This window comes from Dendrobates tinctorius, unplaced genomic scaffold (genome assembly GCF_039654945.1).
Source record: "Dendrobates tinctorius isolate UK_male_01 unplaced genomic scaffold, ASM3965494v1 ptg000122l, whole genome shotgun sequence".
In the NCBI taxonomy this organism is placed as follows: Eukaryota; Metazoa; Chordata; class Amphibia; order Anura; family Dendrobatidae; genus Dendrobates; species Dendrobates tinctorius.
This window is the reverse complement of record NW_027361790.1, coordinates 5,886,213-5,912,796: the sequence shown is the minus strand read 5'-3', so window position 1 is coordinate 5,912,796 and position 26,584 is coordinate 5,886,213. Positions and strand designations below refer to the sequence as shown.

Genomic DNA, 26,584 nt, shown 5'->3' with positions numbered 1-26,584 from the left:
GGGCAGGAGCTGCTGAGATGGCGTTCTTGGCACCTTTCTCTATTGGAACCGGACTAGAGGCTGACAGTGACTTTGAGAAGACTCCTGAGCTTTGTGAATTGTGGCCACTCTGAAGGAATTGAAGATGGTGGCTGACAGTGATTTTGAGATGTTGACCACCGTGAAAGAGTTAAAGATGGCGGCTGACAGTGACTTTAAGATGGTGCCGAACACTGACAAGGAGACAGAGGTCAGTGGTGCGAAAATGAAGAATGGTGCCTCATTTTGTGGGCATCTTGCAAGAGATTTGGAGCCAGAAGAAAGAAGGCCGCACCCCACTGTGATGGATGCCCACCCAAAATGGGTGCTGGCAAGGAGAGAGCTCTTGCCCCTACAGCAGAACTTGAGGAAACAGGTGGAGCAGCTGGAAGTGATTCCGCCCACAAATGGGTGGAGCCCAGGAGAGCAAGACGTCATGACAGGAAGAGAGACGCCATTGCCAAATGAGTTACCTGTTGAGAAATCAGAAGTTGTGGAAAGAGGGACCGCCGTGGCTGTGATCCTGAGTTTGTGCGGCCGCAGTGGAGGACTGTCACAGCCAGATGCAGTCACAGAGAGTGCATTGCTTACCCTCACCCCTGTCCCTGCACCTGTTTTTTTGCCCCAAGGATCGTATGCTGTGGCAGTCACAGTGGTCTTTGATCTCAAGGAGAGACAAGCGCAGGAGTCGCAGTGTGTCTGGTGATCACTTGCAATGACAGCACCTCCTGCAGTGAGACAGAGGGCAGAAGTGCCAGGAGCAAGGGGACCAGGGTCAGGCAGACCCACTTTGAGAGAGAGTGACTAAGACTGTTGTATTCATATTACTTGAAGTTTGTTACATGGATGTTTTTATATGTGTTGCTTTTAACCCTGCAGGTGCCATCATGGTCTGAAATGACCATGTTTTAGGGGGGAGGTGTGTAAAGATGTGGCGGGGACCCTCGATTGCTCCCTCTCTCCTTTCCTGATGTGGTCCCCCATGCTCTGCTCTTACTGTAGGTTATGCATAAATGTGTATTGTATTGCACTGTTTGCCATATGTAGTAATGTAATGTATTATGGTGATGTTGTGCTGTGTTTGCAATGTCCTGTAATGTGTACTATATGTATTACTGTACTGTATGATGTTTGTAGCTTAGGGCTAGTACAGGGTTAAGCTAGTGGGCTGGGTCAACAGCCTCAAGGAAGCAGGAAGATCCTACTTCCAGTGACAGAGCCGAGGGAGGAAAGCCTGATGCAGGCTATATGTCCCCATCTGGGGCACAGGTGTGTCCCCGCTTGGGACAGAAGGAGCCCCCGTCTGGGGCATATGTGCATCCCCTTCCAGGAAAGAAGGGACCCCCATCTGGGGCATGAGTGTGATCCCATCTGGAACAGTGAGGACCCCATTTGGGGTATAAATGGATCCCTGTCTGGGACAGAAGGGACCCCTGGCTGGGAAGAATATTGGCTGTCTGGACTGTCAGGCACCGGGACTGAATGTGTGCCTCACCAGAGACTTTTAGCTCCGGAGAGCTTACTGGGAGTAATGGACTCTGCTGCTGCATCCGTTGCTGTGATTAGGGACAGAACAGGAATTGTATGTCTCTTGTTCATTTCTTCTACCTCATCATTAAAATCCAAGTTGCCATGTTGGCCCCTATACAGTGTGAAGTGTGGTTCATCCGGAGTTCGCTGTCCTGTCAAGGCCAGGGGCTTGGATTAGAACTGTGATTTTATGTGCAAGGGGGCGAGGTGTGAACTGACTCTGCTGCAGTTGTCTAGCCTGCGATTACCTTCCCGTGCCACCTTGTTACAAAGATACGACCACAAGAGGCAGCAGAGGGTGCTGTGTCAGAAATGAAGACCCTATCCACAGGCCCAAACTAATGCAGAAATCATTTACTGCACTCAAAATTCTAATGATGATTGAAAAACAACCAGCCTGAGGATTTCTACACTGAACAGTGCCTTTATGCCCATACTTTTAGTTTAACATGTCTGATCCTGATAACAGGTTCTCTTTAAAGAGCTTGAAAGGGCTTGGATACAATCATAGGAGGATTCAATGGGTTACATACATGTTTTAAAGGTATTTGGAGGCTTTGTAGTATGATTCATGGTGAATTGATTTTCTGCAGATCAAATTTTTGGTGAAAAATATATCAAACCTGTTAAACATGGCCGGCTCCAGGTTTTCGTGGGCTCGGGGTGAAAGAGTCTCAGTGGTCCCTTTAACACACACCATTCATGATGCACAGATCAGGCAGAGAAATAAGAAAAAAATGAAAAAAAAACAGCTCACTTGTTAGGCATGTGTTGTGAGGAAGCACGGATATCGTGTAGTCAAAACGTGTAGTAGTAAGCAAAAAAAGAGAAAAAGAATACAGCTTCCAAAGAGAAAGATCAAGATACTGTTCAAAACACGTTGCTTGTTACTCTCAACCATGTGATTCTATTTTACTGGATCTTTTGGACTTGCTTTTATTCACAATAAGTTGGAATTTTGGAAGCTGGATTTTTTTCTCTCTTTTTTGCTTACGGCAGAGAAATATACTGTAGGTCTAGTACAATGCCAAAGATTTCACTCACTTGTTACATTACATGAGTGATACCTAGAGTTGAGCGAAACGGGTCGATCAAATTCAAAAGTCGCCGACTTTAGCTAAAGTCGGGTTTCGCCGATCGAAACCAGACCATAGCGTGAGGTCGGCCATGAGGTCACCGATCAGAGCGCCAAAGTCGCGTTTCAAATAATGTTTCCAGCGCCTTTTCTCAGCCAATGATGGAGGACGCACACTGTGGGCAACGCGATCACATGGGCAGCGGCCACCACCATCTTAGAGAAGGGCATTGAAGTGATTGGCTGGCTTTGTGTGGCATCACAGTGGCTATAAAAGGCCGTGACCACCGACCGCCATCTTACTTCTGCCGATGTTAGAATAGGGAGAGGTGCTGCTGCTGATTCTGAATAGGGAGAAGGTTAGGCAGGGAAGAAGAAAAAAAAATAGCTTCTGCTGATAGCGCTTTTGACTGTACAGTTAGTGTGCAGTGAAAGGGGAGGATTTTTGTTGTGTGCAGCAGCGCTGGTGGTGATTAGGCTGCCTTTTAAGGCTACCTGCTAGCTGCATTGCTGTGTGCACACTGCTGTTCAAACTGCTTTTTTCAAAGCACTCCAACTTTTATTATTTTGTTCTGGTCAGTTACTGAGCGTTCATTTTTTCACACACCGTATAGCGGTGTACGCTCATCACACACTACCGTGTACCGACTGGTATCACGGACAAATACAAGCTATCTGTGTGTGACTCTGGAAAAACAAACCGAGGAGATTTTCCATTTTTTCCACACCTACACCGTATAGAGCTGTCCGCTTTTCAAACAGTTTCGTATATCTGCTGTTTGATAATGGTCAAAACTATACAGAGACAGTGTGTGTCACTCCGTATAAAAATAGACGGAGATTTAAAATTTTCCATACAGACACCGTATAGCGGTGTACGCTCCTCACACACTACTGTGTACCAGCTGGTATCACGGACAAATACAAGCTATCTGTGTGTGACTCTGGAAAAACAAACCAAGGAGATTTTCCATTTTTCCAGACCTACACCGTATAGAGCTGTCCGCTTTTCAAACAGTATCGTATATCTGCTGTTTGATCATGGTCAAAACTATACAGAGACAGTGTGTGTCACTCCCTATAAAAATAGACGGAGATTTACAATTTTCCATACAGACACCATATGGCGGTGTACGCTCCTCACACACTACCGTGTACCGGCTGGTATCACAGACAAATACAAGCTATCTGTGTGTGACTCTGGAAAAGCAAGCCAAGGAGAATTTCCATTTTTCCAGACCTACACCGTATGGAGCAGTCCGCTTTTCAAACAGTTTCGTATATCTGCTGTTTGATTACGTTCAAAACTATACAGAGACAGCGTGTGTCGCTCCGTATAAAAATAGACGGAGATTTACAATTTTCCATACAGACACCGTATAGAGCTGTCTGATTCTCAAACAGTATTGTATATCTGCCATTCGCATTACGGTCACATCTATACAGAGTCAGCGTGTGTGTGTGTGACACTCCGTAAATACATATACGGACATTTCCATTTCTCCATACACCGTATTGAGCTGTCCGATTCTCAAACAGTAATGTATATCTGCTTTTTGCATTACAGTCACATCTATACAGTCAGTGTGTGTGACACTCCGTAAATACATATACGGAGATTGTTAGTTACACAAAAAATGTATACAGCTGTACACTTCTGATACAGTTCCGTATATCTGCTTGTTGGATTACGGTCAAATACATACTGGGTTAACGTCTGTGACTAACAAAATATATACGTAGATTTAATTTTTTTAATACACCTTACACAGCTGGATGCTCCTCATACAGTACCATCTCTCTGCTGGTCTTTTTGGTACATTTTCCCAAACATGAGGAAGTATGGTGGAAGAGGCCGTGGACGTGGGCAGGGGGGCGCAGCTGGTACTGATGGTGGTGGTGCATCGGCTGTTTCTGGCAAAAGCACAATAGCAGCTAAGTCAGGAGGTGTTCAGCCTGCATCACCGTCTGGCCCAAGAAGGCCTGTAAGGTTCCCTTTTCTTGGAGTAGGAAAATCGCTTTAAAAGCCGGAGCATCAGAAACAGGTTTTGGTGTACATTGCCGAAATAGCCACCAGCTCTATTACCTCCTCTTCTGAACGGTCTAAACCTGCAAGCACGGAGTCGTCAGTGCAGGGTTCTGGTCAGGAAAAACACCTTTCCTTGTGTCCTTCACCCACACCAAAAGTGAAGGATGCGGCAGCACACACTTCAGATTACTCCATGGAGCTCTTTTCACATACCATGCCTGGGTTCATTAAAAATGGGGCCCATCAAATACTGGAGCATTCCAAATGGGGGACATCAGACACTAGAGCAGCATTTACGGGGCCCATTATACACTGGAGCATTAGAAATGGAGCCCATTATATATGGAGCATTATTAGGGCCCATAAGACTCTGGAGCATCATCCATGAGGCCCATCATATACTGGAGCATTCCAAATGGGGGACATCAGACACTGGAGCAGCATTTACGGGGCCCATTATACACTGGAGCATTAGAAATGGAGCCCATTATATATGGAGCATTATTAGGGTCCATCATACACTGGAGCATTGTCCATGGGGACCAATATATACTGGAGCATTCCAAATGAGGGACATCAGACACTGGAGCAGCATTTACAGGGCCCATTATACACTGGACCATTAGAAATGGAGCCCATTATATATGGAGCATTATTTGGGCCCATAACACACTGGAGCATCGTCTATGGGGACCATCATATACTGTAGCATTATGTGGAGCTCATCATATACTGTATGGAGCATTATATGTGACCAATTATTCTGTATGGAGAAATATATGGGGCTCATTATTCTGTATGGCGCACAATGTGGTGGCCATACTGTATGGAGTAATATACTGTCCTTTTTTTGTGCTATTGTACAATTTACAATAGGTCAATCATATCATGTAAGCAGTGAAGTATTTGTCATTGTACTATACCTCTATTTCTGTGCCGTATCGGAGCATCATGAGTTGTGGTATGTGTTAAAGGGGCGCACTGACACTCTTTGGCCCAGGGCACACGAAAACCTGGAGCCAGTCCTACCCTCCCACAACTTTAGCCAAATAACCGTCAGTTTTCAATGCGTAACTGTTATTATGAAGTAAATTAAGGTTGACAAGCTTCAGTAATAAGAATTGATGTTTTTGCCATTGAATTGGTCACTGTAGGTGTGTTTACTGTCCTCCCTGCCGACTTTGCTTTCCCATTGACTTGCATTGGGTTTCGTGTTTCAGTTGGCCTCTGACTTTTCCCTATAGTCAGCCGATTTTGTTCGACCTGACTTTTGCGAAAGTCGGGTTTCATGAAACCCGACTCGACCATAAAAAAGGCGAAGTCGCTCATCTCTAGTGATACCAATAGCTCAGAAACCAGACACTGTAGTCCTCCATACAGTATTATGGACACCACATAGTGATCTATAAAGAATAATGAGCCCCATCTATTGCTCCATACAGTATTAAGTGCACCACATAGTGGTCCATACAGAACAATGAGCTCCATATATTGTTTCATGCAGAATAATGAGCCCCATATAATGCTCCATACAGAATAATGAGCACCATATGTAATTGGACCCTTAAGATGCTTCATATGTTATTAGACCCATAAGATGCTCCATATGTAATTGTCCCCATATACTGTTCCATATATAATTGGTGCCATATACTGCTCCATATATAATTGGCCCCATAAGATGTGCCATATATAATTGGCCCCATATACTGCTCTATATGTAATTGGCCCCATAAGATGCTCTATATGTAATTGGCCAAATAAGATGCTCTTATGTAATTGGCCCCATTTACTGCTCCATATATAATTGGCCCTATATACAATTGGCCACATAAGATGCTCCACATATAATTGGCACCATATACTGCTCCATATGTAATTGGCCCCCATATACTGCTCCAAACATAAAAAAATGAAATTCTCACCTCTCCTTCCTGGCTGCCGCTCTGCTCCAGACTCCTTAGCGTTGGCATCTTCCAGCTCGCTGTGCTGTGACTGCTCAGGCCGAGGGCGCTCAGACATGATGTTATCATGCCCTCTGACATAAAATGTCACAGTCAGGAGATGCGGAAGATGCTGCATTGCAGAAACAGGGAGAGGTAAGTAACGCAAGTGTTGGGGCCTGGAGCAAGCAGTGATGGGGTCCACTCGTGGGTGCCGGCACTGGCAAAGGTACCGGGCCCCCATAGCTAGCCAGTGTCCCCGATGGCTAGTGGGCCCACATCTGCTCAGGGCTCCGCTACTTGACCGAGTAGGACAGGTGCTGACACCGGCCCTGCTGGTGAATTCAAATTTTAAAAAAATCAATTATCTTTTATATTGGAACATCATCACTGCTGAAACTAATTACAGTAGACCAATAAGAGTGCTGGGTTTCAGGCTTCTACCAAAGTAATATATCATCAATATTATATGCCTGCGTAACTCTTATTAACATAACCCATCCTCACAACCATTCTAATACATCCTTTAAATGTTCTGGAAAGATTCTAAATGCAAGAATTAAAAAAATATATATATAAAAAAATTAGGAAGACGTTTCTTCATTGTTACTGCTTTACGGAAATTAATCATGAAATATGCGTTTTTCATGGGTAAATAGTTCAATTTTTCACTTGATCTTTATTAAAAAATGTCAGGATATCCAAAGATTCTTCTTTTCAAAACACTAGTTCTAAACTTTTTCATTGCTTCAAGTTACTAAAGACTATATTACAGGTTTTATTGCAGCCATATATCATTTTATATGTCAGGTTACTCAGAACCAGTGTCATGGGTCACAGTGTTTGATACATTTTTATAATGATTTGACAGTTTTCTCAAGACTCCATCCTTGGAAAGGAAAGATGGAATAGAACATGATTTAGAAATAAACACATTTTCTAAATACACAGCAGTTTAGCACATTTCTGATGTCTCAGACTTGGGAATTGTATCTAGTATACACATGGCTGTGAATGCGTATACAGCATACAAATATAGAGTTTAGCAATCCTGTAGGGTTTTGTAGTGTAACATAGGGTATGACGGCTGAGGACAATGTATCATTGGGGGGAGTGCGGCTCAGGGGGAATTGTAAGCAGTTTATGGATCCCAGAAATGGGGATGAACTACTCTATAAAACTGTTTCTGTACTACTCTTCTGGGGCTGCTGTTTATGCCAGGAGCCTTTATATAGTTATTAATGGGGCGGGTGACCAAGATCAGGAGATGGCGAACATGCTCTGGATCCTGGCAATGTAAACTGCGCATGTTTAGCAACCACTGCAAGACAACAACGATGACCAATCCCCTCGGCAATAAGGCTTGTTTCACACTTCAGTTTTTTGTGTCAGTCAAAATCCGCCAAAAAGGCGGAAAGCGGATCCGTTCCTAACTGATGTGAAGGGATGCCATCGGAGAGAGAGAGAGAATTTTTTTCGTCCGCCAGAAAGGATTTCAGGGTTAAATTCCCGGCTGACTTCCTTTCTCTGGGCATGCGCACTGTAAAATGCGGGTCCTGCAGCAAAAAAAAACGTTGCAGGGTCCGTCCAGGCATGTCGGCGGACGCAAAAAATTTGGCGGATCTGCAAAAAAACGGATCCAATGGATGGCCATCCATCGAGATCCGTCGGTAATGCAACTCAATGGGGAAAAAAACGAATCCGCCAAAAATAATGGCGGATCCGTTTTTTTCAAAAACCGGCGGATTTTGACTGATGGTCAAAAACGGAAGTGTGAAACAGGCCTTAGCTGTAAACTGATCGCTTATCGTCAGAAAGCACAAGAATGGAGACAGCTAGAAAAAACAAGATAATAACAAACTTGCTTTGTAAAATTATTCCTACCTTCCTATACCTAGTTCATAACATGATTATAACCCTTTAACAGTGTGTAAACCTGGTATCTCTCCCTTTGGCCTAATTACAAACCTATGCCACATTATTAATGTTCATTTCAAAGTTCAGAAAAATGTACAGCTGTCTGGAAGAGTGTTATTAATATTAACTCATATGATAAAATAGATATTTTCTCTAGCATGGAAAGTGCAAATTTTTCAATGCAATTTGTTCAATATTTTTAATCTCAAACCGAGCTTGTAGCCATACAAATTGTATGAATGCTTTTTTACCTACAGAAAGATGTCATATAGGACAAAACCTCTAATATAAACAATTCATATAGGACAAAACATAGCATAAAAAAATGAGTAAATATCGTGCATTAACCCCTTCCTGACATCCGACGTACTATCCCGTCCACGGTACCCGGGCCCGTATGACCGTGGACGGGATAGTACGTCTACCGCGATCAGCGGCGCCCATGTGGTGAGTGCCGCTGATCGCGGCCGGGTGTCAGCTGATTATCACAGCTGACACCCGGCACAATGTGTCAGGGGTGGTCACGGACCGCCCCCGACACGTTAACCCCTTGCACACTGCGATCAAACATGATCGCGGTGTACCGGGAGTTAAAGGGAAGCATCGGCAGGGAGGGGGCTCCCTCCGTGCTTCCCTGAGCCCCCCACGGCAGCGCAATGTGCAGCGCTGCTGCGGGGGGCTCCTTTCCTCCAGGCCCCCGAATCCAAGATGGCGACGGGGGCCTTCGGGGGCCTGCAGGAAGCTGGCTTCCTCAGTGCCTGCAAAGCGCAGGCATGAGGAAGCCTTCGGCACTGCCTGTGACAGATCGCTGATCTGTCACAGTGATCTGTGATGTGACAGATCAGCGATCTGTCACAGGACAGTGATGTCCCACCTGGGACTATGTAATAAAGTAAAAAAAAAATTAAAAAAAAGTGTAAAAATAAATGTAAAAAAATCGCCAAATAAATTAGTAAAAAAAAAAAAAAAATATTCCCCAATAAGTTCATTTTTTGAAAATAATAAAAAAAAAAACAATAAAAGTACACATGTTAGGTATCGCCGCGTCCGTAACGACCTGCCCTATAAAACTGTCCCATTAGTTAACCCCTTTAGCGAACCCCTTAAAAAATAAAAATAAAATACGAAGCAAAAAATAATGATTTATTATCATACCGCCAAACAAAAAGCGTAATAACGCACGATCAAAAAGACGCATATAAATATCCATGGTACCACTGAAAACGTCATCTTGTCCCGCAAAAAACGAGCTGCCACACAGCATCATCAGCGAAAAAATAAAAAAGTTATAGCTCGCAGAATAAAGCGATGCAAAAATAATTATTTTTTATATAAAATAGTTTTCATTGCATAAAACCGACAAAACATAAAAAAACGACCTAAATGAGGTATAGCTGTAACCGTACTGACCCAAAGAATAAAACCGCTTTATCAATTTTACCGCACGCGGAACGGTGTAAACGCACCCCCCCCAAAAGAAATTCATGAAACGCTAGTTTTGTTCATTCTGCGTCCCAAAAATCGGAATAAAAAGCGATCAAAAAACGTCACGTGCCCGAAAATGGTACCGATAAAAACGTCAACTCGTCCCGCAAAAAATAAGACCTCACATGACTCGGTGGGTCAAAATACGGAAAAATTATAGTTCTCAATATGTGGTGATGCAAAAACTATTTTTACAATAAAAAGCATCTTTTAGCGTGCGACAGCTGCCAAACATAAAAACTGCCATAAATAGTAAATCAGACCCCCCGTTATCACCCCCTTAGTTAGGGAAAATTAATAAAATAAAAAAAAATGTATTTATTTCCATTTTTCCATTAGGGTTAGGGTTAGGGCTAGGGTTAGGGCTAGGGTTAGGGCTAGGGTTAGGGTTAGGGCTAGGGTTAGGGCTTGGGTTAGGGCTAGGGTTAGGGTTAGGGCTGAGATTAGGGTTAGGGGTGTGTTGGGGTTCGGGTTGGAGTTAGAATTGGGGGTTTCCACTGTTTGGGCACATCAGGGGCTCTCCAAATGCAACATTGCGTCTGATCTCAATTCCAGCCAATTCTGAGTTGAAAAAGTCATATGGTGCTCCTTACCTTCCAAGCTCTGCCATGCGCCCAAACAGTGTTTTACCCCCACATGTAGGGTATCAGCCTACTCAGGACAAATTGCAAAACAATTTTTGGGGTCCAATTTCTCCTGTTACCCTTAGGAAAATAAAAAATTGGGGGCAAAAATATCATTTTTGTGGAAAAAAATGATTTTTTTATTTTCACGTCCGAGCGTTATAAACTTCTGTGAAGCACTTGGGGGTTCAAAGTGCTCACCACACATCTAGATAAGTTCCGTGGGGGGGTCTAGTGTCCAAAATGGGGTCACTTGTGGGGAGTTTCAATAGTTTAGGTACATCAGGGGCTCTCCAAACGCACATGACACCCGCAGACCATTCCATCAAAGTCTGCATTCCAAAACGTCACTGCTTCCCTTCCGAGCCCCGACGTGTGTCCATACAGTAGTTTTCTCCCACATATGGGGTGTCAGCATACTCATGACAAATTGGACAACAACTTTTGGGGTCCAATTTCTCCTGTTACCCTTGGGAAAATGAAAAAATTGGGGACTAATTGATCATGTTTGTGGAAAAAATACGATTTTTTTATTTTCATGCCCGGGCATTATAAACTTCTGTGAAGCCCTTGGGGGTTCAAAGTGCTCACCACACATCTAGATAAGTTCCTTAGGGGTTCTCGTTTCCAAAATGGGGTCATTTGTGGGTGTTTCCACTGTTTAGGTACATTAGGGGCTCTCCAAAGGTAACATGACACCCGCAGACCATTCCATCAAAGTCTGCATTCCAAAACATCACTACTTCCCTTCCGAGCCCTGACGTGTGTCCATACAGTAGTTTTCTCCCACATATGGGGTGTCAGCATACTCAGGACAAATTGGACAACAACTTTTGGGGTTCAATGTCTCCTGTTACCCTTGGGAAAATAAAAAAAATTGGGGACTAATTGATCATGTTTGTGGAAAAAATAAGATTTTTTTATTTTCATGCCCTGGCATTATAAACTTCTGTGAAGCCCTTGGGGGTTCAAAGTGCTCACCTCACATCTAGATAAGTTCCTTAGGGGGTCTAGTTTTCAAAATGGGGTCATTTGTGGGGGGTTTCCACTGTTTAGGTACATTAGGGGCTCTCCAAAGGCAACATGACACCCGCAGACCATTCCATCAATGTCTGCATTCCAAAACGTCACTACTTCCCTTCCGAGCCCTGACGTGTGTCCATACAGTAGTTTTCTCCCACATATGGGGTGTCAGCGTACTCAGGACAAATTGGACAACAACTTTTGGGGTTCAATTTCTCCTGTTACCCTTGGGAAAATAAAAAAATGGTGACTAAAAGATCATGTTTGTGGAAAAAATACGAATTTTTTATTTTCACGCCCGGGCGTTATAAACTTCTGTGAAGCACTGGGGGGTTCAAAGTTCACACCACACATCTAGATAAGTTCCTTGGGGGGTCTAGTTTACAAAATGGTGTCATTTGTGGGGGGTTTCCACTGTTTAGGTACATCAGGGGTTTTCCAATCGCGACATGGTGTCCGATCTCAATTCCAGCCAAAAACGTCAAATGGCGCTGCTTCCCTTCCGAGCTCTGCCATGCGCCCAAATAGTGGTGTACCCCCACATGTGGGGTATCAGCGTACTCAGGACAAATTGCACAATAACTTTTAGGGTGCTGTTACCCTTGGAAAAATAAGAATTGAGGGTGAAAAGATCATTTTTGTGGAAAAAATATGATTTTTTAATTGTACGGCTTTATGTTATAAACTTCTGTGAAGTCCTTGGGGGTTCAAAGTTCTCACCACACATCTAGATAAGTTCCTTATGGGGTCTAGTTTCCAAAATGGTGTCATTTGTGGGGGGTTTCCACTGTTTAGGTACATCAGGGGTTTTCCAATCGCGACATGGTGTCCGATCTCAATTCCAGCCAAAAACGTCAAATGGCGCTGCTTCCCTTCCGAGCTCTGCCATGCGCCCAAATAGTGGTTTACCCCCACATGTGGGGTATCAGCGTACTCAGGACAAATTGCACAATAACTTTTAGGGTGCTGTTACCCTTGGAAAAATAAGAATTGAGGGTGAAAAGATCATTTTTGTGGAAAAAATATGATTTTTTAATTGTACCGCTGTACGTTATAAACTTCTGTAAAGCCCTTGTGGGTTCAAAGTTCTCACCACATATCTAGATAAGTTCCTTGGGGGGTCTAGTTTCCAAAATGGGGTCACTTGTAGGGGGTTTCCACTGTTTAAGTACATCAGGGACTCTCCAAACGTGACATGGCGTCCGATCTGAATTCCAGCCAATTTTGCATTGAAAAAGTCAAACGGCGCTCCTTCCATTCTGAGCTCTGCCATGCGCCGAAACAGTCGTTCCCCCCCACAAATCAGGTATCAGCGTACTCAGGACAAATTGCACAATAACTTTTGCAGTCCAATTTCTCCTGTTACCCTTGGTAAAATAAAAAAAATTGAACCTGAATTATTTTTTTTGTGAAAAAAAGTTAGATGTTCATTTCTTTTTAAATATTCAAAAAAATTCCTGTGACGCACCTAATGGGTTAATAAACTTCTTGAATGTGGTTTTGAGCACCTTAAGGGGTGCAGTTTTTAGAATGGTGTCACTTTTGGGTATTTTCTATCATATAGACCCCTCAAAGTGGCTTCAAATGTGATGTGGTCCTAAAAATAAAATGGTGTTGTAAAAATGAGAAATCGCTGGTCAACTTTTAACCCTTATAACTTCCTAACAAAAAAAAATTTTGGTTCCAAAATTGTGCTGATGTAAAGTATAATGTGGGAAATGTTAGTTATCAAGTTTTTTGTGTGCCGTATCTCTGTGATTTAAGGGCATAAAAATTCAAAGTTGGAAAATTGCAATATTTTCACAATTTTTGCCAAATTTCCGTTTTTTTCACAAATAAACGCAAGTTATTTGAATGAAATTTTACGACTAACATGAAGTACAATATGTCACGAGAAAACAATGTCAGAATCACTGGGATCCATAGAAGCGTTCCAGAGTTATGACCTCATAAAGGTACAGTGGTCAGAATTGTAAAAATTGGCCCGGTCATGAACGTGCAAACCACCCTTGGGGGTGAAGGGGTAAAATAAACAAATAAATAGTAATAGTGCACATAAATAACATATAGTATTTTACTTATTTTACTCATTTGTGTAGCACCAGTAATTTCACAGACCTTTGCAGACATTATCATCACTGTCCCCATTGGGGCTCACAATCTAAATTCCATATTAGCATGGCTTTGAAGTCTGAGGGGAAGCTTATGCAAACGCAAACACAGGGAGAATATATACATTTCTTGCAGATGTTGTCCTTTGTGGGATTTAAACTCAGGACCTTTTAATAGATGGGGGCAGAGAAGGAACTGGATTTGCCAATTTTTGCACCTGCCAGAGGAAAGCTAAATTGAGAAGATGGACAGCCCAACGAGGAATGGCTCGTCCCTTAATTGTATTATATACACAAAATAAAACAGAACCAAAGACATGAACAAGCACACCTGCTAATATAAGTGCTATGTGTAGGCTCACATTCACACTGTGGCCATTGAAAGACAAAACCTAGAATTAAAAAATTGACCAAATACTATGCAAAAAGTAAATAAATGAATAGTAGTAGTACTTGTAAATAACATAGTTTTCTTAGCTGTCGCTATTTTGATCAAAAGAGCATATTAAATGTTATATGGGATTATATTTATGCAGTCTATCCATGGAGTCAAAGTAAAGACAGCATTTGTGAATAAATATAGATTGCATTCCCAAGATTATTGATGGGCGAATCCGTAGATTTTTGGGTTAGGCCGAACAGCTAAAACAAGTTCCAGTACCTGAATCCAAACCCGGACCCCATTTAGATGAATGGTGTATCCAAACATCTGTCATTTGCCATGCTATCATCTTCAGCAAACACGGGTTTTTAACGGCTGTAAGATCATTACTGCTGGTCAGAGAGCTGCAGTTCCCAGCTTTAGCTTGGCTGGTTATCAAAAATGGAGGGACCCCATTCCATTTTTTAAAATGATTTATTTCAATAATTTATAAGAACGGTGTGGGTCCCCTTTGTTCTTGATAACCAGCCATGATAAAGCTGACAACTGAGTTTTGCAACCGGCAGCCGTCAGTTTTTCCTGTGCTGATTATCAAAACTAGAAGGGACACAATGTCTTTTTTTTAATATTTTTTCTTTGTTTATTTCACAGGCGCCGGCTGATGAATACTCATATCATCAGCACCTGCTCTTGGTAACATAGTAACATAGTTATTAAGGTTGAAGGGAGACTTTAAGTCCATCTAGTTCAACCCATATCCTATCCTAACTTGCCCTAACATGTTGATCCAGAGGAAGGCAAAAAAAACCCATGTGGCAAACAGTAAGCTTCACATTGGGGAAAAAAATTCCTTCCCGACTCCACATACGGCAATCAGACTAGCTCCCTGGATCAACACAATATTAAGGAGACTAGTGTATATACCCTGTAATATTATACTTTTCAAGAAAGGCATCCAGTCCCTTCTTAAATTTTAGTAGTGAATCACTCATTACAACATCATATGGCAGAGAGTTCCATAGTCTCACTGCTCTTACAGTAAAGAATCCGCGTCTGTGAGTATGCTTAAACCTTCTTTCCTCCAGACGTAGAGGATGCCCCCTTGTCCCCGTCACAGGTCTAAGAGTAAAAAGATCATTAGAAAGGTCTTTGTATTGTCCCCACATATATTTATACATTGTAATAAGATCACCCCTAAGCCTTCGATTCTCCAAACTAAATAACCCCAAGTGTAATAACCTGTCTTGGTATTGCAGACCCTCTAGTTCCCTAATAACCTTGGTCGCTCTTCTCTGCACCCGCTCCAGTTCAGCTATGTCTTTCTTATACACCGGAGACCAGAACTGTACACAGTATTCTAACTGTGGTCTTACTGTTATCAACGACAGCAGGTGTCCACTGATGAGAGTACTAACTCTCCCTTCAGTCAATGCCTGTTACCAGCGGTAACCTTTTTATTGCCAGTCACAGCTGCTAGCTCACACTGTCATCTGACAGCATAAGAATCGCAGCTCCCTGTCCGGTGGTAACTGACTCACCACCGATCAGAGCCGTCTGTGCTTCTTGCGCTGTCAAACAGATGACTGTGAAGAAAACGTTCTGGGAGACTTTGTTCACAGCCCATCATCAAGTCCGTCATGAGATTTTTACACATCGGATATTGATCACTCGTTGGGTTCGTGATCTGAACTCAATAGCCTCATGGGCATAAAATCTTTTAGGTTAGGTGAGTTGTGGTTAGAACACTATTGCCTATAATTGGACCAACAATTTTGAATGTGCGAAAGCAGCTTTGAAGGCATGCCATAACAGTCTATTGGTGATGGAGGAGAGCTTCATTTTTTGCTGTAAATTGAAATTTACCAGCTAGACGAAGTCCAGTAGGACATTATGAGTAATGGAAACTCATTATGCTTTTGGCTAACCCAGAGTACCAGATAAGAGGATCACTTGGTAGGTTTGGATACAGATATACTATGCTTGCAATATTTTCACAATTTATGTAGCGGACAAATGATTCTGAAGCTACTTCCAAGTACAGTCCCTTTTCTTAACCACAGAATCTGCAATCATGCATATGTACCTTCTTTTCTCATGCTCTAAAGGTATTATCTGGCTAATTGTATTCATAATATATCAGAAGCATTCATGGTGTCGTAGCTGTCAGGTTCCCAAATGTAATTTTAGTGTATTTGTTCTCCTCTTTCTTCAGTGAAGAGATCCATTTATCACTGTCTATCATGTAACTGTGTTAACTTTGCCTTGTGAATCAGTCCATTACTGTGGTGATAGAAATATTTCTACAGTTTCTACATTTCCTGGACTAGAAATAATGTGAGACAATCCACAGGAATATGATCCTTACGCAACTGAAACTGAAAAAGTGTTTAGACGTTCAAAATGAATTATTCATTGTATGTGTATGTAATGTATGACGTGACTGCCCCACTAGCTGTCCTGGTCACACTGTGCTATGCGAGATCCAGAAGTGAATTTACAATGTAAATGTATAGAGCGAGGCTTCATAGGCTTTCAATGTAGAAGAGACTTCCGGCTCATGCACAGAGCATAAAGTGTGCCAACTAGTGTGAGTATACACGTTGCTCGGATTTTCCCCAAGCATGCTCGGGTGGTCTCCGAGTATTTTGGCGTGCTCGGAGATTTCGTTTTCCTCGTCTCAGCTGCATGAATTGCGACTTGTAGACAGGCTGAATACATGTGGGAATTCCCTAACAAAGCTGTCTACAAGTCGAAAATCATGCAGCTGAGATGACGAAAACGAAATCTCTGAGCACGCCAAAATACTCGGAGACCACCCGAGCATGCTTGGAAAAACCCGAGCAACGAGTATACTCACTCATCACTAGCGCTGACTAGTCCCAATTGTGATGACGTCACTGAGATGAGAAGCAGATCGGCCCTGGAGAAAGCAGTGGTAAGTGAGAATATTAATACGCTCACACTACATTACATGCACATATACACACATTGAATTAATGAAAACTGTAAGTGAGTGCTTCTTTAATTTGGTTTTAACTTTTTTTTACATTTTCCATCTAAAAAAATTTTAATGCTGTTTTTATTTTTTTTGTGTTTTTTGATTTGCTTTCTGAAAGATAGAATATCTATTTACAAATTTTTATACCAAATTAGTTTCCTCAAAAGGACCCTCCTTATATTGGATTGACATTTACTCTTCAAATGGGGTTATCTTTAATTACACACCAATTTATGTTTTCATAGATCAGATGTGGTGCACTAAAAACTCTTTATTATTTACAGGTCCGATAAGTAGCATCATGGTAAACAAATATGGCAGCCGTCCAGTCGTCATAGCAGGAGGTTTGCTCTGCTCATTAGGAATGGTTTCAGCATCGTTCTGCAACAGCGTGCTTGAACTGTACATTTGTATTGGTGTCATTGGTGGTAAGTAAGTAGAACCAATGTTTCATATATTACAGTGGCTTGCGAAAGTATCTACCCCCTTGGCTTTTTACCTATTTTGTCACTTTAGAACCTGTATTTAAATATTATTATAATCCGATTTGTGTGTGTTGCATCAGCACTTAATAGTCTAAGTTGATAAAATGAAATGAGAAAAATATAGGCAAAAATGAAATTTATGAGGTCAAATAACTAAAAATTGACATGTGCATATGTATTCACCCCTTTTGTTATGAAGCCCCTAAACATTTCTGGTACAAGCAATTAATTTTAGAAGTCACATGCTTAGTGAAAGGAAGGCCACCCGCGTGCAATCTAAGTTTCCCTTGGTCTGTCAGTATATGCACACCATCTCTGAAGGGCCAGAGAGGCTGCAACATTATTAGGCAAGAGGCATCATTAACCAAACAACACCATGAAGACCAAGGAGATCTCCAGACAAGTCAGGGTTGGGTTAAAAAAAAAAATATTCCAATCTTTGATAATCCCCCCAAACACAATCAAATCCATTATCATTAAATGTAAAGATCATGATACCATAACAAACCTACCAAGAGAGGGTCGCCCATCAAATATCTCAGCCCGGGCAAAGAAGGCACTAACCCCTTAAGGACCAGGGGTATTTCCATTTTTGCGTTTCCATTTTTTGCTCCCCTTCTTCCCACAGCCATAATTTTTTTTATTTTTTCGTCAATATGGCCATGTGAGGGTTTGTTTTTTGCGAGACGAGTTGTACTTTTGAATGACACCACTGATTTTACCATGTCATGTACTAAAAAATGGAAAAAATTCCAAGTGACTTGAAGTTGCAAAAAAAAAGTCCAATTCCACAAATGTTTTTGGGATTTTTTTTTACCATGTTCACTAAATGCTAAAACTGACCTGCCATTATGATTCTCCAGGTCATTACTAGTTCACAGGCACCAAATATGTCTGGGTTCTTTTTTATTTAAGTTGTGAAAAAAAATCCAAACTTTGTAAAAAAAAAAAAAAAATTAAAATGTCACCATTTTCCGAGACCCGTAGCGTCTCCATTTTTCTGGATCTGGGGTTGTGTGAGAGCTTATTTTTGCGTGCTGATCTGATGATTTTAATGATGCCATTTTGGTGTAGATACAATCTTTTGATTGCCCGTTATTGCTATGTTGCAGCAACCAAAAAAAGTAATTCTGGCGTTTTTATTTTTTTTTATCGCTACGCCGTTAATCGATCGGATTAATTCTTTTTATATATTGATAGATCGGACGATTCTTCAACTTGGTACTACCAAATTTGTGTATATTTGATTTTTTTTTATTTTTTTTGAATGGGGGTTGATTTGAACTTTTATTTTTTTTAAGTTTTTTAAAAACCTTTTTTTTTGGTTTTTTCTTGCTTCAATAGTCTCAATGGGAGAATAGAAGCTGTGATTATCTGCTCTGCAGCCCTGCTCTATGTAGCAGAAATGCTCACTTGCTATGAGCGCTGACTGCAGGCCTATCCGACTATGACAAACATAGAGGCCGCCTACAGACCCCGGGTTGTTATGCCAACTCATCGGCGACCCACGATCATGTGACATGGGCGACGATGGGTGGGGTCATTGATGCGCTTCTTGCGCGTGCATGTTAAATGCCGTTGTGAGAGTTTGACAGCGGCATTTAACATGTTAACAGCCGCAGATGGATCACGATTCAACCCACGGCTGTTAGGGGCACATGACAGCTGATCAGATCAGCTGTCATGTACTGGAAAAGATGGTGGCTCATCACCGGAGCTTGCACCAAACAGGGGGAGGCGTCCAATGTTGGATACATCCGTCATGGGACATTAAGGGGTTAAACAGAGAGGCAGCACAGAGACCAAAGGTAATCCTGAAGCAGCTGCAGAGTTCCCAAGCAATGACTGGAGTCAAGGTAAATGCTATGTCTGGGACCAAGCCATCACAGCTCATCACACCAACCCCATTATCACTACCATCCCCACAGTAAAATTTGGTAGCAGTATTATGCTCTAGGGATGTTTTTTGACAGCAGGGACAGGGTAAATTGAAGGGAAGATGGATGGAGTGAAATACAAGGATATTCTTGAGCAAAACCTGTTTCAGTCTGTCAGTGATTTGAGACTGGGATGGAGGTTAAGCTTCCAACAAGACAATAACCCAAAGCATACTGCTAAAGCCACACTCGAGTGGTTTAACGGGAAACATGTAAATATATTGGAGTTGCCTAGTCAAAGTCGAGACCTTTATTCCAATTGAGAATCTGTGCTCAAAGATGAACATTATTGTTCACCAGAGGAAACCATCTAACTTAAAGGAGCTGAAGCAGTATTGCCTTGAAAAATGGGCAAAAATCCCCATGGGAAGATGTGGAAAGCTCATAGAGACTTATTCAAAGAGATTTGCAGCTGTAATTGCTGCAAAAGGAGGATCTACAAAGTACTGACTTTAGGGGGGTGAATAATTATTCACACTGAAGTTTTCAGTAATTTTGTCCTACTTTTAGTTTGCTTCACAAAGATATTTTAAAGGAGATATTTTACAAGCTAGAAAAAAGACTTAATACGAGTCTGCTTCTGATCTGCAGAAATTGCTTGATGCCTTAAGCTTGCATTTCAACATTTTCTTTACATTTGCTCTGATTAATACTTATTGATGTTACATTGAGTGTTTTCTTCTCCATGTAGGTTTTGGATTGGCATTTAATCTTCAACCTTCTTTAACAATTATCGGGAAGTACTTTTTTAAAAAGCGTCCTATTGCAAATGGACTTGCTATGGCAGGAAGCCCAGTGTTTCTAAGCACATTGGCTCCTCTTAATCAGTTTCTCTTCAATAAATTTGGATGGAGAGGGAGCTTTTTAATTTTAGGAGGTCTTCTATTAAACTGCTGCGTGGCTGGATCCCTCATGAGGCCCCTTGGACCAAAACCTATAAAGAGAGATGAGGAAAAAGCAGACCAGAAACCCCTTGATAAAAAGACAAAGAAGCTAACAATATGCCAGAGCATTAACAAGTATTTAGACTTGTCACTTTTTAAGCACCGTGGTTTTCTCATTTACTTATCTGGAAACGTCATCATGTTCATAGGATTCTTTGCTCCAATTGTTTTCCTGGCCCCCTATGCTAAGCATATGGGCATTGACCAATATTCGTCTGCATTTTTATTGTCTATCCTAGCTTTTGTAGACATGGTGGCAAGGCCTACCATGGGAATGGTCGCAAACTCCAAGTACGTACGACCAAGGATACAATATTTTTTCAGTTTTGCCATTCTGTATAATGGAATTTGCCATGTTTTGTGTCCTTTTGCGAATGATTACACTGGACTGGTCATATATGCAGTATTTTTTGGTTTTGCTTTTGGAATGGTAAGCAGTGTTTTATTTGAAACTCTGATGGACATTGTTGGAGCGACAAGGTTCTCCAGTGCTGTTGGACTTGTGACCATTGTGGAATGTTGCCCTGTTCTTATTGGGCCTCCTTTGGCAGGTAAGATTTTCATATACTGTACGTCTAAAACACATACATATGTTCCTTGACAGAAGCAGAAATGGAAAATTACATCACCATTAGTATATGTTAATATGTCAATATTGTAACATCCAGTCTGATCACTATATTAGACTTACATGAAAGGGCAAAATTTTCAATGGATGAGGAAATAGTTCTATAATAGCTGCATTATTAAGATATGGTAAACTAAATGTATGACTCTTGTATGTGTTTGTTCAGTATGTGTAATTTATTTATGTATTTATTCATTTACAATAGGAAAATCTATTCTATAAAGCATTAATGTTACCAATAAAGACTACAAATCAGTATCTGGAGAAATACACTATCTTCAAATTCTCACAGTTCTCTGTGTCTAAAACATTGCTGAAAATCCTGAAATGTAAAGACCATGAAAAAACTATAGAACTCTGGAAAAGTACTAGTTATCATAGCTCATATTTATTCTATTAAGCAGAGATATGCCACTACTGCTTAGCACTGTTCAATTTTATTCTATATTAGACAAGGAATAAAAGCTCCCCAATTGCCTTTGAAAATCCAAATGTTAAATTAGAAAACTGTAACTTTTGATACATTCTTTTCTATTGAACTCTACTTTTATTCACTTTTAAACAAAAAAAATCTCTACTTTTCAGAGCTACACATATATTGTTATCCTGTCAATTTTTCCAGTTAGTAGTAAGATGATATTAAAGGCTTTAAATAATATATATCATCTCCGATTTCTTAGAAGACAGCAGCCATTATTTTTTTTGCTAAAATGCAGCCAAGATTGCCAATAATCATTTAAGGGGTTATTCACCAGATGGGTTTGTTTGGTATCTCCTCAATGTAGACAAAAGGAAAAATATATATTTTAATTATTATCTGGAAATGTAATAGAAATTAATTTAATAACAGCAAAATGCAGAGTAGACATATGTCAGGTGCTGAGTCCTGGCATGGAGGCATCTGTTATATCCCAAGATTATTAATTGAAGCTGTAACCCTTGGGACAACACTACATTTCCATTTTACTAGACATCATCATGAAGAAAGTAAAAACTAAAAAAGTATATTTATTACAGGGATCATATTCTTAAAGTAGCAGTCCAGTTATATTTTAATTGGCTAAACCTGTGTAAATTTTAATCTAGTGTTAAAGTGTTAATACACTCACCGATTGTCACCTTCTCCAGTTTCCAGCACCATTCCACTCCTCTTCCGGGTCTGGTGATGACTAATCAGACTCTCCGGATCACATTGTACTCTATGGGCCAAATTAATTAAGAGCGGTATTGTTGATTTCATTCTTGGAGGGTTCATTAGGAGGGTTAAACAAGTGTCTTGCATCACTAGGTGCGCCTTGCCTCAAATTCTACTCCAGTTCCTTCTGGAGTAAGATTTGTTACAAAGCAAACACCGCCACTCATCATGAACTTGATGAGCGTCAGTTGCCATGCCCCTGTCCCACCCAAAATCCACCTACTTTGACGAAGCTGGGCAAAAATGGCCTGAAAATGCCAAAAATTGCATAGTTTTAGCACAGTCTTCGGTTGCACCAAATTTATATGACTTTTCAAACCTTTTTACGCCAGAATCCCTTCCTATATATTTGTATATAATATGTTTTATTTAACAAGCTAAATAGGGTCTCCACATTCCCAGGTCAGGGAATTACAATGATGTTTAGGAGCGTACAATGTATATATTTTAGTTTGGAAATAGCATGGCCAATCATTGAGAAGATAGACATCATTACTTAAAGGTATTTTTGACATTTGAAAATATGGCCCCAAATGCTTGTATACATATGAAATAACAAATACAGCAGGTACTCAACTTCCCTGGTGTCCTTCGCCACTCCAGTCTCTGTTTACTGTATCACCGCTGCAGCCTGTCACTGAGAACAGCAGCTCTACTAATGATGTAAAAAGCACAAACGGCAGCGGTGAAGTTCACTGTAGCCTTGATGTCTCCTCTGCCGCTAGTAGACAGAGACTGAAGAAGCCACTTATAGCATATGGGGCCATATTTTTGAAGGTAGAAAACCCCTTTAATCACAAAAAAATTGTTATAGATTGCTCAAATTTTATTTATTTGCTAATTTTGTTTTTCTTAATTTTTTATATATTTATTTGCTTTTTGTGTTTTAGGTTGGCTGGTGGACTTGACTGGGAACTATAAATACATGTACTTTGCATGTGGCATAATAGTCATTGTTGCAAGCATTTGGTTATTTATTGGAAATGCCATTAACTACAGACTACTAGCAAAAGAGAAAATGGCAAATGAAGAAAAAAATGCGACAAAAGAGGGAGAACCTCTGAACAACCCGGAGCCCATTGATGTGATCAAAAAATCCAATCCACAAACTAATTCATCAGACAGGGAAACTAGTATATAGAATGGACTATTATTTATTCAACCATATGCAAGTATTATATGGGACTGTCTGCTGATTCAGGGGTATTGCGGAGACTGACAGGTACACATTGCTGCATTTGTGTCTGATGATATCAATATTACAAGGTTTAGAGACTCTTACACTTGTCTCAATAACAAAAAAACAAGTGACATCTTCTATATATTTAAAATGCTATGAAATTTTGTGAGCCATATTTGATATATATCTTGTTTTGACATCAAGGATTTAACGATCTGAAACAAAGTCAGCCTTTCAATGCCAATTATGAAATTGAACAATGATACCAATGATATAGTGTAAATGTAATAATTTAAAGAAGAAGAGAAATATTTAGATATTATTGTTATTTCACATTTCAGTGGATTTTTCACATTTTTCAGTCGTTTTGAGCTATGTTGTATTATTTCTGTTAGACCCTAGTAAGGAAATCCTGGACAAATTGGACATTTGCAAACAGAAGACATGTAGAAATGAAAGATGTTAGTTTTCAATACTGGTTATTTTTTTATGCTGCTGAGAAACCTGCTATTCTCTATAGAACTCCTGACAAAAATTCTGGAAACACTGCACTAAGCAAATGTTTACCCAGGTTTTTTCTTTGTATGAAAATGCAGAAATCACAGATATAACAAAACAATATTTGCTTAATATTTGCTCAACATTTTAAATTCATAGAGTATCTTTCAAACAAATTAAAGTAAATTATTTAATTGTTTGCATGTATTTTCTAGATGAAATTGATGAAAAATTTGAAAATTACCCATATGATTTGTTCCTGGTTTTTACCATTGCCTAATTCCAGTCTGAATGGAGTGAAAGTCAAGCATGTGCACCACTACATTTCATTCTCTAAGGGCTGCCTGGGATAGCAGAGCACAATACCATAATTAAAGGGAACCTGTCACCGGGTTTTTGATGTAATGAGAGCATCATATATTCAATACAATTAAAGCACCACTCCAGGGCTGAAATAAAGAAAAAAACACTGGAGTGGTGCTACCAATCTATGTTTTCTGACCCTAGGCTCATACATACCAGCCAAAATCTTCAGAGGTTCCCAGCGCCACTTTGGTCAACACTGCCATCTTGTGATCACAACTTCTGATTGACCATTACCTCTGACTTATAGTCAGTTACCAACCATGAAAATTGATCACTTTTCTGCCCTATATTTAAAAAAAAATAGTAAGGTGCCATGCTACTGCAGTTCAGTATAGCGCAACCTCCACCAAGGGGTGCTGGTGAGGGAAGAGAGGTTGCACACACAGAGTAGCAACACTGAGCAGCAGCACAAGTGCCACCAGGTGGCGAAAGAGTAGTCAGGTGAGCTGAGTCAGAAACAGTCAGGAGCAGAAGTACCAGAGGTCACAGCATTACATGTGGTCAGAAACAAAACAGGGGATCAGCAACAGTCGGAAGCGGATAAGGCAAAGACAGAAGCAGGTCCGAATGCAAGCCAAGTCAAAACCAGGGACTCAATGAACTTACAGGGAAACACTGAATCAGGACAGACAGAGGGAATAAACAGACACAGCAAGTCAGGGATCACAGCAGGACAAATCAGGGTATACCAGAGTCAGATACACACGTGGAAGACTGAACTATAGATGACACCACCTGCAGGATGCAGCAGAGCTAAATAGCAAACCTGAAACCAGACTGAGACTGAGAAAAATTAACCCCTGAAATGACCAGACCGGGAACATGGAAAGACAGGACTCAAAACCCGGTCTGGATCATGACATAAGGCATCTGGGATGTTTTTGAAACAGAGAAAACTTATACAGATTATTTTGACTGTAATTATCATCATTCTACAGTTCATAGTGAACGCAGCTGATGTCTTATCAGAATTTTGGGTTGTAGGCATGCATCACTTATAATCATAATGATTTATTATGGTTTTTCAATGTTTCTGTAAAATATAATGTCTGTCTGTGATTTTTTTAATAAGTCGTCCAGCAAAAATAAAAAAGTCAAGTTGTCAACCCTGGTAACGGTCACATTGTTCTTGCTCTCATGGCCTTACATTGAGTTGTGACTTCCGTATTGCCCAGCAAACACAGGTCACAAACTGCTGGAGATGATCAGAGCGGTGGCGATAAATGATGAAGGCGGCAGTTGGTAAGCATGATACTAGAGGCAGTGAACTTAGACTAGTAGCACCACTCCATTGCTGCAAATAAAAATCACTGGAGTGGTGCTTTAATATTTAATCAGCAGAAGTCTAGAGGACAACTTGCCTCATGCATGCTAGTCCAATCTCTCCCCCAGCATTGATTAGCAGCTCTCTGTCACTATACAAAATACACATAAAGCTGTGGTGTGGGCAGTTTATACACAGCTCAACAATTAAGATAGATTTTCAGCAGAGAAAACTTTGAATTTATCATTACTGCTGCAACCAGTAAACTACTGTAAGTGGAACATCACTGGATCCAGGGTTTTAGTTCATACCTCATGCTGCTGTCGGATTAGATGGCAAAAAATGGCTGCCAGTTTCCCTTTAATGAAGTGGTGGTGCATATGTTCGACAGAGCCCTGTCCTCTGTATAAGTGAGAGTCCCAGCAGTGGGGATCCCTGCCATCAGAAAGATATAACTTAACTTATGGATAGATGCCAACTTTCAAACATGGTAAAAATTCATGTTTGTGAAAATGTTTTGAAAATCATCACAAGCTTTAAGGCTAGGTTCACATGTTGCGTGTTTGATGAGGAATTTAGGTGTAAATTTCTAATTTGATATCTATGCATATTTCCACACTTATTCTTGTCTTTTGTTTTGCATTTTTATTGAGGAAATGCACCAAAACCCTCCAAAAGAAATGAATGGACAGGCCAGGAGTTTAACCACAGATTTAGGGTCACTATTTAAATAAATGGGTAAAGTCCACGTTATAAAGGTTCATTTTTGGAGCGGAAATTGACACTGTGGACTCAAACAGTTCTATCGATTTATGCTCGGGTTTTGCACAAAGTAATTAAAGCTAAACACAACGTTTTGATGAGATTAAGTTCAAACTCATCCAATGTGTTGGTACTGTAAAATGATTTTACACGCAGAAAATCTCTGTATTAGACCCGCACCAGGATAAAAC

The 26,584-nt window shown here is 40.8% G+C and overlaps 1 protein-coding gene across 3 annotated transcripts in view; it reads left to right on the top strand.

Moving 5' to 3' along the window:
• SLC16A7 (solute carrier family 16 member 7) overlaps positions 1 to 25,478 on the top strand; it is a 210,254-nt gene extending 184,776 nt beyond the window's left edge. For all 3 annotated transcript variants that reach the window (XM_073541523.1, XM_073541524.1, XM_073541525.1), the window contains exons 3-5: positions 17,419 to 17,562; positions 20,248 to 21,051; positions 23,214 to 25,478. In XM_073541523.1, coding sequence (XP_073397624.1) covers positions 17,419 to 17,562; positions 20,248 to 21,051; positions 23,214 to 23,464 — 1,199 coding nt within the window. In that variant the 3' untranslated portion in view covers positions 23,465 to 25,478. The remainder of the gene's footprint in view (positions 1 to 17,418; positions 17,563 to 20,247; positions 21,052 to 23,213) is intronic.
• Positions 25,479 to 26,584: the final 1,106 nt, after the last annotated feature.